The following is a 12,185-nucleotide window of genomic DNA, read 5'->3' as shown; positions in this document are numbered from 1 at the left end:
AAAAGTTGGGAACGGGATCTTTATCTGCAGTTCTTTAACTTTCTGTATCTCAGATTCTTTAAATCACAGAACCACAAGCCTGATGCAATCTGAAAATTGAGATTATCATCTTGTTTCTAGTTACAATAGAACCAGCATCTGCAGTGACACTCCCCCTGCAGCCTCTAAACTTGACTCATCTTAGGTAAAATATGACCCTTCTCGGCTCAATTTTACCAGACTTTGTAGGATATTTTTATAGGTAACTGGGTGAGGTTTCATAAAAGAGGGGATTCTAGAAAGGACATTTCGTTCCCTACCTGAGCGGTATATATAGTATAATGGGGTTGAAGCTGGTGACAGATTCCCTTTAAGGGACTTTTGTTAGATGGGCCGTCATTTTCTTGAAACCCTTTGATCACGCCAGAAAATACAATATGGACACTTTTTTTCGGTTAATGTGTTAACTATATGGAATAATTCATTTTTAATTAGAATAGATCAAGAATTTTCAGTTTCAGGAATTATCCTATATTTCCTATTACACCCTGCCTGTGGTACAAATCGGACCCTGGTCATGTGATGTCACACAGGTGCACGGCTCATTATATCCCTGGTCATGGGATGTTATGCAGGTGCACGGCTTATTATATCCCTGGCTATGTGATGTCACACAGGTGCACGGCCCGTTATATCCCTGGTCATGTGATGTCCCACAGGTGCACGGCTTGTTATATCCCTGGCTATGTGATGTCTCACAGGTGCACGGCTCATTATATCCCTGGTCATGTGATGTTACACAGGTGCAAGGCTCATTATATCCCTGGTCATGTGATGTCAACCAGGTGCACAGCTTTTTATATCCCTGCTCATGTGATGTCACACAGGTGCACGGCCCGTTATATCCCTGGTCATGTGATGTCCCACAGGTGCACGGCTTGTTATATCCCTGGCTATGTGATGTCTCACAGGTGCACGGCTCATTATATCCCTGGTCATGTGATGTTACACAGGTGCAAGGCTCATTATATCCCTGGTCATGTGATGTCAACCAGGTGCACAGCTTTTTATATCCCTGCTCATGTGATGTCACACAGGTGCACGGCTCATTATGTCCCTGGTCATGTGATGTCACACAGGTGCACGGCTCATTATATCCCTGGTCATGTGATGTCACACAGGTGCAAAAAAGGTTAAAAAAATTAAAACCTTCAATACAAAAAATACATATTTGTTAGGCTTCTTCTGGCGCTAATAACTTTTTCATACTTTGTTGTACAGAGCCACGGGAGGTGTCATTTTTTGTGGAAGGAGCTAAAGTCTATTACTTTTTATTACATTTTTTAGATGTTGCAAAATAGTGAAAAAGTAGCGTTTTGCACATTCGGTGCTATTTTACGATATTGGGTTCAACGCCGGTAATAACCTTTATTATATGTTGATAGATGGAACATTTTGGGACGTGGTGGTACCTAATGTATTTACGATTTACACTGTTAACTATTGTTATACCAGTTCTAGGGAAAAGCAGGTTGATTTTTTTTTTTACTATTTTTCAGACCCCTGATGCTGCTATACACTAAAGCATGGCAGTATATAGAGATTCTACACCTGATCTGTTACAATGTGCCACTGGCACACGCTTCAGCAAATACACAGTTACAGAGGCTGTAATGGTGACAGTCTCTCCCAGAGCAACAAACTCAGCCAAGATGGCAGTGCCCATGCGCCACCACCAGCAATCAAAGGGTTAATACGCACAATTGGTGGTCATGGGCGTTACCGGTAGGCGTTTGCAGCAATATGCATAAAATACCTACCTTGTATGATAGGCTCAGCCCATGATCCCTCTCCATACCCCCTGCAGCCGACGTGTGACGTACAGATACAGTATAAAACGTATATATCTACACACGTCTTTGGTGCAGTACGTCCAGGTCTTATTATTCATTTCTTTTGCGTCCATATTGAAAATGATTTCCCACCGCAGAAATTAAAATGGTGCCCGTTACCATGGAAACTGATACGTCTCACACCGTGCATAAATTATCCCCTGCAACAACAATTAATTCATCTCCGGAGCTTATGCATCTAAATATGACTCGTCTGATTATAGCAAAACACACAGGAACCCAAACAACCTTGTATCCACATACAGACACAGACGCAATCACCTTACAATAGAGGAGGAGGCCTCGTGTTATGGCTGGGAAGTCGTTCATTATGACTCCGGGAACCTGGGAGAGAACAAAGTTTATCCAAAAGTCTAAAGAATCAAATCATTACCCAAATGAGTTTTTAGTTCATTTGATGAGAAATTATGAAGAAATCAGCAGGGAAGTGAATATATCAAAATCTCCCCCAAAGGAAAAAGTAGCCGAATCCTACATTATTGCTCTAAAAAGGCCACTGTATCCACATTTACCCCACTAAAATACCAGCCTCTCAATAGGGTATGAAATGTCCTTTCTAGAATTCCCCCCATTATCTATAAAGATGGGCATCACTTCAGGAACCCCTCAACAGCACCTGGACCAATTGTTCTGGTGTCACTGTAAAGGAGAGAATCTCATCTTTTAAACCACATAAGACTTGTGTGCTACAAAACCAGAGATGCAGGCAGTTAAAGTAATAGTTGGAGATTCATTATACCTTCACCAGTTTTCTGGCTTTTGACTAGGACTTTGGGTGTGTAGCAGATTAGGCTGTACACAACCGGCCCATCAGATTCACTCAAGCGAAATGGCTTTTTTTTTTTAATGCAAGGTTTTGCCATTTTTTTTCCTGTCAGTATTAATACAAACTATATAAATTTGGTAGCTCTTTTATCATATTAAATTAGACGGAAATAGATGGTGTCATCTCGACTGCACATGGTCAGAAATAAGTCAGGGGAAGCTATTAGCTCATTAACAGTTACATTTTTTTAGGATCTATAGGACCACGTTTTAACGTATCAGAATCGGATTAGATGCTATGTGCCCCAAGTTTGGATATCACTCACATCTTATGGTCATGCCTCATCCCTCCTGGACAGGGTGTAGTGAGCAATTACCCAAAAATATTCTGTTAATATGTTAATTTGGATATACAGATGAATGAATGCTGGGGTCTAGGCACAAAGCAATGGGTACATGTTGTATAAGGCACATAAGGCAATATCTGGCAGACTTATTCACCTGCATAAAGTGGAGGCAATTACTCCAAATGGAAAGACTAGATTTAAAGGGAACCTACCACCCAGATTCTACCTATAAAGGTAGAAGGGGTGGTAGGTGGATGAATGGGACGTGTGGATAGCCCTTTTTGGGCTAATCCTCATGTCCTGGCTATCTTTTAGAAAGGTTTATTGCAGGCATATGCAAATTTATTTATGCGGCTACTGGGGCGTGGAGTAGCCGGACATGAGGCTAGTAGTCGCGGCTACTCCACCCCCCCAGTAGCCATGTTACTCCGCCTACCATTTAGTCTTCGGCGCGCATCTGCAGCCTTCTGCGCGTGCACAGTAGCTCCAGTCCCTGAGCTGCGCAGAACGCAGGGGACTAGGACGAGGGCGTGCAGCTCTGAAGATTAAATGGTAGGCAGAGTAATGTGGCTACTGGGGCGTGGAGTAGCCACGACTAGTATCCTCATGTCCGGCTACTCCACGCCCCAGTAGCCGCATAAATAAATTTGCATATGCCTGCAATAAACTTTTCTAAAAGATAGCCGTTCATCCACCTACCACCCCTTCTACCTTTATAGGGAGAATCGGGGTGGTAGGTGCCCTTTAAGAAATCACTTCTAAAAACGAAATTGTGGGACCCATAGCAAGATACACCAGGACTTGTGTCTCTGGCATCACTCAGGGATAGGACTTCTGATAATCACTCTGGGCCGGTCATAAATTGTATTGTTATATCACTTCGACAGCCGCGCTGCAAAGTTTCTTGCCCTCTCCAAACCTCATAAGTATTGTTTATAAAAAAAAAAAGCTACAATTAATCACCTTTTAGGCCCTCATAAGGCTTTGTAACCTGAAAAATCCATAAGGTATAAAACCAACTAAATAAAATACATAACCCTGAAGTGATAAACTATTAAACCCTAGAGCAGCAGCCTAGAGGACAAGGCTTATACTTTACTCAAAATCCATCAGGGCTTGTTTTCTGTGGGACAAACTTGTTACTAGTGGCAGAATTTAATACTGCATGTAATGTACTGGGAAGCTGAAAATAAAATTCTAAATAGACTGGTATCCAGTGACGCCCGAGCAACATTTGCTAATACAAGCTTTCCTCTATCCACAGGTCATACAGTTGGATACTCTTAATTTTGTTTGTGAAAAATAAAATATAGAATAGGAGGAAAACTAATAAAACTTTAGTATATTTAAGTATAACATATAGCATTAAAAAAGTGTAATCTCCAAGGTTACTTTTAGTTTTCAGCACATCAGCTACTGCTCCAAAACACCTCAAAGTAACAGTGAAAGTATCAGCGCACCCCTATAAGTCGGCCTTAATTGGCAAGTAGTCCATAAAACTGAGGGTGATGCCACATGTGGTTTTTTTTTTAAAGAGAACCAGTCATGCAAAATAACCCCCTAAACTAAATATATTTTCATAAACTGCCATTAGAGAGCATTGCCTCTATCCCTTCATTGTCCCTCTACATGCCTGTAAACCTAAGCAATGAGGTCCTAAAGCTGTATGCAAATGACCTGTGAAATGTCCAATGAAGCATTAGCATATTCAAGCTGTCCACTCTATTCATGAGTGGGAGGCACAGCCACACCCCCAGTGCTTGACTGACAGCCTGTATAATGGTGTGAGGCTGTATAATGATGTGCTTCCTGGTGCTGGCGCCCCCTGCAGCCTGTATGTGTGTATAGGAGAGATACAGCAGCTCCAGGCAGCCATGTTATAGCAGAACATGTCAGATTCATGTGTAGCTGATGTCTGTGTCTCTCACCTGTATATTAGGAGGATGCAGCACACACACTAGCCATGCTTTACTATACATTAGTCACATGGTCAGAGGCAGTGATGTCACTCCTGTTCCCCCTCCCCAGGTCTGTGTGTAGTCTCATTTATATGATAAAAAAATAAATGATTTTACAATGATTAATGTATGAAATGACTAGATAAAGGCTGGGATGGGATCCTTGTGAGCTGCTCCAACAGGTAGTAGTGACAGGACAAGTGACACAGACCTGATGACAGGTGTCCTTTAACCCGTTTTTGGTGTGGTTTTAAGCAGTCCATTAAAAAAATGCATGCATTTTTGACCAGTTTTAATTAAGATAATTGCTAAAACCTATCAAAAACAGATGCATTTAAATACTGACCAAAAATGAGATTTTACTCCTAGATCCAGACACTTGTCCCCAGTTTATCGTGATGGTAGATTCCCTTGAACTAATCAAATGTTTGACATGATATCAGGAGCAGAAAGAGCAGCCGGTAAATGTCTTTTCCATCAAACATTGCTACAATAAAACCCCAGAGACCCAACATGCACTGCAGAAGAAAACTTTATTCACTCTGCAAAAATCAAACTTACAGATAAACCTAAAAAAAAATTTCAAAAAATAAAAACTCCCCACATAGACCGTACAAATCTTTATTATTTACAATGTCAGCAGCTACACTGAAATGGGATCCACATTAAACTTCCCATCAAGCACTGTAGAGTTTAATACTTTATACCATCAAGAACAAAATGCAATGCACTTCATTATAGGTGTACATTAAACCCACGGTGGCAAATCTGAAAGCATCATTCTACAATAATTATTCACTGTACTAAATAACTGAAGGGGAAGAGACCTCTGTCACAACTTGCGCATGTTTTAAGAAAATTACATGCAAAAAAAAAAAAAATTGTTGCCATCTATTTACAGAACTGAAACCCTTTGGTTGCCAGGATAGGACACAGAAAAAGTGAGGACAAACCTGCACTGAAATATGGAATCAGGTGACTATAAGTATCAACATGTGGGGCTAAGTCCTAACACTGGGCATGAAAAAAATCTATGTCACAATAGACTCTACTCGGGGGAGCTAGAACGAGAACTGGCAGCGGATGCAGCGCGTGGTGATGGAGAAGCTGAGCCTTCCTTTCCAGGTGGAACTGGTGATTTAGACCGGGATCTGGCATCACCTTTACCATTTTCCCTTGGAGAGGGCGATCTGGAACGACTACGGGAAGATCTTTCCCTTGTAGGAAGTGATCGACTCCTAGAGCGATCCCTGCTTCTTGATCGACTACGAGAACGGTCGTGATCTCCTTTGGACTGGCTTCTGGATCTCTCCCTGGAAGCTTCTCTATCTCTCTTTGATGGACTATGGGATCTTTCCCGAGACCTCTCCCTAGATCTGTCTCTTTTTCCCTTAGACTGGCTGCGTGATCTGTCACGAGATCTGTCTCTCTTTCCAATGGATGGACTACGTGATCTCTCTCTGGAATGATCTCTATTGCTCTTTGATTCTCTCTTTCCTTCGGAGCGACTTCTAGATCGTTCCCTCTTGCTCTTTGAACGACTGCTGGATCTATCGCGTCTTGATTTAGAGCGGCTGCTGGACCTTTCACGCTTTGATCTGGGGCGGCTGCTAGAGCGATCCCGTCTTCCTTTAGAATGGCTGCGAGATCTCTTGCGCTTTCCTTTGGATCGGCTGCGAGATCGAGAACCATGCTCTGATTCAGGCTTGCTTTTTGAACGGGATCTCCTCTGATTTGATGGTGATCGAGAAGCTTCTTTACTTCTGGACCTAGACCTAAAAAGATAAAAGGTTGGTCTATTAAATCATGGTAGCAAATGAAACTCATTAGTGTGTTCTATTACTGGAACATAAGCAGAATATGAAATTTTTCTATGTACATAAAAGAGACTGTGGCAACTTAGTGAAATTAGGAAGTGACCAATCTTACCTTGACTGACTCTTTGCTGGTGAATGTGAACGGCTCCGTTTTACTGGAGAGCGAGAACGGCTTTCCTTAGCAGGAGACCGAGATTGACTTTTCTTAGCAGGGGAACGAGAGCGGCTTCTTTTAGCTGGAGAACGACTCTTCCTGGCGGGAGTGCGAGACCTGCTGCGCTTCGCAGGGGATTGGGATCGGTTCTTTTTGACAGGAGTGCGGGAGCGGCTCCTAGATCTGCTATGGCTGCTACGTCTGCTTCTGCTACGTGATCTCCTCCTGCTCCTGGATCGTGACCTGAAAAGTTTTTATAAAATCAACAGTTTACTTAGAGGTTGAAGACTAAAAATGTGAAACATTTCAATACCTCACAATTTTGCTGTAGGAAGCCAATGTTTAATATTGAAGTGTATGTGTCTATCCCACAGGAGGTGACTTTAGGTTTATAAGTCTGATCATGTATATCAGGTATATTCCTAAGAACAAGTCAAGGGTTTTCCTTACAAACAAGTATTGTGGGCACCCTTGACTTATGTTGTATGTGTTATTTTATGCTTTAAATATTTTGGTTATTGCCTTTTTTTGTGGTGTTTAATTTTGGGAACAATCTATTTAATCTAGTGGGAGTACATTCTGTCAGTGCACACTATTTGTATCAGTGTCCATACTCTCAACTTACCTGGATCTGCTGCCAGAATAAGACCTTCTGTGGCGGGTTTTGCTTTCAACCAGGCGGATTTTTCTGCCATTTATCTCTGTGCCATCCAACTTGTCGAGAGCTCTTTTCATGTCCGAGTGAGATCGGAACTCTATGACCCCCTCGTTGGTACGTTCTTTGTGTGCGTCAGCATAGGTAACCTCACCTGCCTGCCTCATGAAATCCTGAAGAGAAAGGTAAAAGATGGTTGAGAACATAAGACACAACTGGCAAGAACAGGAGAAGTCAGGTGCGTTGCATCAGCTAAATGTCAGATTCTGAACTTATATCCACACACATTCGGAAAATGATTCACTCACCTTAAGGTCCTGCCAGCTGCAGCGACTAGAGAGGTTTTCCACTACGAGTCTGAACTCTGTACGCACAGGAGGCCCATACTTATCTCTGCCAGATCTTTGGCTCCTGTAGCCACCTTTACACATGGAAAGACAATGTCAGGGTTGCACACCAAATGCACAAATTATCTAATTCAGTGTGTTTTGTGGGAGGGCTTTAAAGACTAGAGTATGAGATTCTTTAAATTAAACCTCCTTTTGTAGCCGTGATTCTGGCGAGTGGTTTGCAGCAGGGATGTTGATTTACTCCGTTCTGCTGTGATGATGAGAGTGGGCACACGTGTAAAGGAGTGCACTCAGTCAACCTCATCAACATGAAATCTTATATTATTTTAAATGACATTACAAGGTTTTTACTCATTTACATGCATTTCTACATAGTATTGTATAAGAGATGCCAGTCACTTTATTAAGTTAAGGCAGGAGGTATAAAAGGTGGCACTTGGAAGCACACGCAAGGGGGATTCACCTACTCCAGATTAAAGCCAGTTTTGTCTAACCCTTTTAATCCTCACCATCACCCTGCGTCTAATGGCAATAGGCTGCAGTCGTCATGGCTTCCGGTAAGGTCAGCCAAAGGGTCATAGGGCAAGGGTCACACAATGTTTGGAAAGGCCAACCAGGAAAGGCAGTCATCTTAAGCCTCAATGGTCTCAGCCCCCACTGGTCTCTTTCAAATTGAAACATCAAGGACGGTTAAAAAGGTTTTTGGAATTCAACATGCAAAAAGGTTAAGAATATACAAGTTAAAAAAACACATTCATAAAACCATTTTTTCCTCCCCCAACCCATCCAATCACAAGCGACTTCCCATATTATATTAACCTCTGTGATGTCAGGATCTAAACTTCACCGCTGATATCACAGGAGTCAATTCATACAAGGTTATTCTTTAATATTTAAAAAAAAGGCACAGCCATAGGACTTGGTGTACATCCTACACTCTGGTCTCCAAAGAGCCACTCTATATAGTTGTACAACATCTGGAAAGAGACCACAGGTGTGGAAACACAAAAGTAGATTAACACAGGTTTCAGTGAAGCATCACAAGTTTCCTGCACCGCGTTAATCTACAGCAGAAAAATATGATTTTCAGTAGTGTACAGAGAAACAATTATATATTCCAGATTTTGTATAATTGTCAAACCTGCACAATACTTTCTTACTAAAAATCAGATGCTGCTGGAAGTGACCTTGAAATAACAGTTCACTTAAAGCGCCATGCCAGAAGTTTAAATCAATAGGGGTCAAAGTGCAGAGACCACCAATCAGTGAAGGGATCAGCGTCTGTCTGAGCACTAAGATCTCTGCTGATCAAACTTTGGCAGCCTATGTTTAGTTACACTTCAACTTAAACTATACCATAATTTCTGCATGAAAACCTCAAAACTACATTTACACGGCAAAAATACAGTTTTGCAATGACCTTAACCCCTCATCCCTCCAGCACACGTCGGCCTACATTTGTCTATTAATATAGACTTGCCTCTGCTTCTCCACCAATGTAGAACCTAATCCAAGTAAAAAGGGTTATAGTACTTATCACAAACCTACACACAGGTGCAAATTTGTGTAAGCACCTGCACACACTACCCAAAATCAGGCTGCAATTGCATTGCTATGTAGTATAAAACGTGTCCCTTTCCAGGGAGTCATCTCTTTGTTTACTGAGATGGTGAGGTGCCGCACTAGAGGAAAAGTTAAGGCAGACTAATATAACCAAACTTGGATGCTAAAGGTAAGGGAACGTGTGCTTAGGAGGTAGCCCATGTTTTAATGTGCCGTCAATTTTAAACACCAATGACCCAGCATCCAGTATAAACTAATATTCTCCCCAAAAAGCTGGTCCCAAAAAAATGCATTCCTTACTGCGACTTGCGAAGCTGAATCCATCTCGGTCACGCCGTGGGCCCCGGGCATGCTCTACAATCACACGCTCCCCACAAAGGTCTTTCCCATTCAGCTCATATACGGCATCGTCTGCGTCACGGGAGTCTTCAAACTCTACAAAACCGTATCTAAAAGAAGAAATCACAAATGAGAAAAAGAAATATACATAAAGAGACTGCTCATACATTGGCCATTTTTGGTACCTTCTAAAACAAGAGTCCAAAGAGACACCAAAAGCCCAGGCACATGTGTCATGCTGCATTGCTCGGAAGTCCAGCTACATAAGTGTATGTAGAGTCCTGCCAGTGCATCAGGGTGCAGCAGCCTCTAGTAAGACATTGCACAGGTAATAGAACTTGCTAAGGGACAGGGAATTACCACACAGCTCAGGCACATGTGGCTAATAACCAGGCTGCAGTATAGAAAATGTAAACAGCTGCCCAATAAAACCTCTTTCTCTGCCATGTGACAGTGTGCATGGGAAAGAGATAGAGCATGCTCCAGTTTCCCGCTTCGAGCACGATGCCTCACTATAGAGATGAGGAGGTTTCACTGCATGTTTGGCAATTCAAGTGCTATGCTTGATAAAGATCCCAGATCAAAACTTTGCATCTGGATGGAATAAAGGACCTATGGCAAGTATAACTGTTCCTGTGCAGCATTGCTTTACTTCAATAATGGATAACCTGGTAGCAGCATGGAGATTACACCATTGTATTGAGGCCTGTACACACAACAGTAAAGAGGCCTCAACTCACAGCAGTACAAAAATTTCCTCTTATACAGCTCTGTACACACAGGTATAGAGCACTGTACACACAGGTATAGAGCACTGTACACACAGGTATAGAGCACTGTACACACAGGTATAGAGCACTGTACACACACCAGTATAGAGTTTTTCTCACAGTCCTATACACACACAGGTATAGAGCACTGTACACACACAGCGGTATAGAGCACTGTAAAATACATCAGTATAAAGGTTCCCCCTCAGAGCCCTGTACACACAGGTATAGATGTCTCTTCTCACAGATATAGAGCCCGGTACACACCAGTATAGAGGTTCCCCCTCATACAGCCCTGTACACACACAGGTATGGGGCGCTGTACACACACGGCGGTACATAGATGAAGCCTATGACGTGACGGTGGCCTGCAGGGCCCATTCCGCCCGCGTCGCCCCATTCCCTCACAGCAGTATCGCGCCTCAGTCTCTCGCGCCAAGAAGATGGCGCCCGTGGCCCAAAGCGCGCGGGTAACAGAGCCCAGCAGGTGCCTCCATGAGCGCAGGCCTCAGAGCCCGGCCACACTAGCCGCTACACATCTACCCCGCTCTTACCCGTTTTTCAGGTCCACCTCCAGTAGCTTTCCGTATCCCCCGAAAAACCTCTGTATGTCTTTCTCTCGGACATGGTAGCTCAGTCTTCCGATGTAAACACGCGGCATGGCGCTGGTCAAGAAGATGGCGGCCTCAGCTCCGCAGCAGAGTGACGTGACAAAGGCGGGATGGAGGCTTTATAAACTTGGTGGGCGTGACTAGAGAAAGCTGAAAGAGAGGGAGCACGCGCGGCACAGAAAAGCCGCGGCGCGGGGCGGGGCTCTACTTTTTGGTAAAGCGCATGCGCCGCGACTGTACACGTGTAGGGCCGGACGAAAGTGTAGTCACGTGGTGCAGTGATACACTAGATATTACTGAATGGCGGGAACAGACGAATTAATCACCTCATTATGTAATAATGTTAAAAATTGTTAATACAAACCCACATCTACAGAGAGTGTTCACATGGTGCATTAAATCTGTCCCACAAGTTTTCTCAGAAAGACGTGGAAGACCCCTTTAGAAAAATTTTTTGAATTTTTCTATTATAAAACTATGTTCCCATTTTACCGGTGCCCACTGTTGTGGATTATTATAGGTTCACATTGTTTTGAGTCTCCAACAACAGAGGCAAACTGTACTTTTGCACACGGTCTATCAGTGGCCATTATTAGTTCATTTGTTAAAAGATTTTTCATAATTTTTTTTGGGGTGGGGGTGGAGGGTGCAGGATCAATATTGAATTATTTTTATGTTCAGAATTGTTACCTTTAAAAGAAATTTTAAGCTCGAAAGCTGAAAGGTTTTTTACATGGAACAATTAGCTCTTAACGGACAATGGGTATATAAAAACGGACTGACTAGGAGACATGGTTTTTTTTTTTTTTTTTTTTAAACATGACTACACCCTGTTAAAAAAATGCATCACTGTGTGCCTCTGCTATTACTTTTCCCATTTTGAAGCATCAATTTACATTTGATGATTGATTGACCTTGACGTTAAAGGGGTTGTCTGAAGTATTGAAGTTATCCTCTATAATAA

The 12,185-nt window shown here is 42.6% G+C and overlaps 1 protein-coding gene across 1 annotated transcript; it reads right to left on the bottom strand.

The window, feature by feature from the left end:
- Positions 1–5,476: 5,476 nt before the first annotated feature.
- On the bottom strand, positions 5,477–11,328 carry SRSF6 (serine and arginine rich splicing factor 6). Its single transcript, XM_072112124.1, has 6 exons — positions 11,165–11,328; positions 9,802–9,950; positions 7,897–8,009; positions 7,559–7,761; positions 6,892–7,176; positions 5,477–6,737 (listed from the first exon to the last, which is right to left on the bottom strand). Exons 1-6 carry the CDS (start codon positions 11,269–11,271, stop codon positions 6,011–6,013), a joined length of 1,584 nt encoding a protein of 527 aa, XP_071968225.1. The 5' UTR covers positions 11,272–11,328; the 3' UTR covers positions 5,477–6,010.
- Positions 11,329–12,185: the final 857 nt, after the last annotated feature.

Source organism: Engystomops pustulosus, chromosome 6, assembly GCF_040894005.1.
Source record: "Engystomops pustulosus chromosome 6, aEngPut4.maternal, whole genome shotgun sequence".
Classification (NCBI taxonomy): Eukaryota; Metazoa; Chordata; class Amphibia; order Anura; family Leptodactylidae; genus Engystomops; species Engystomops pustulosus.
Note: the sequence above shows the minus strand (reverse complement) of the source record. Positions and strands in the feature narration are given on the sequence as shown.

Coding starts and splice junctions, on each gene's coding strand:
- SRSF6 (XM_072112124.1), bottom strand. CDS start 11,271: ATGCCGCGTGTTTACATCGGAAGACTGAGCTACCATGTCCGAGAGAAA. Junction 7,762..7,896: donor GCAGCTGGCAGGACCTTAAG/GTGAGTGAATCA, acceptor CTTTCTCTTCAG/GATTTCATGAGGCAGGCAGG. Junction 7,177..7,558: donor TATTCTGGCAGCAGATCCAG/GTAAGTTGAGAG, acceptor AAAACTTTTCAG/GTCACGATCCAGGAGCAGGA.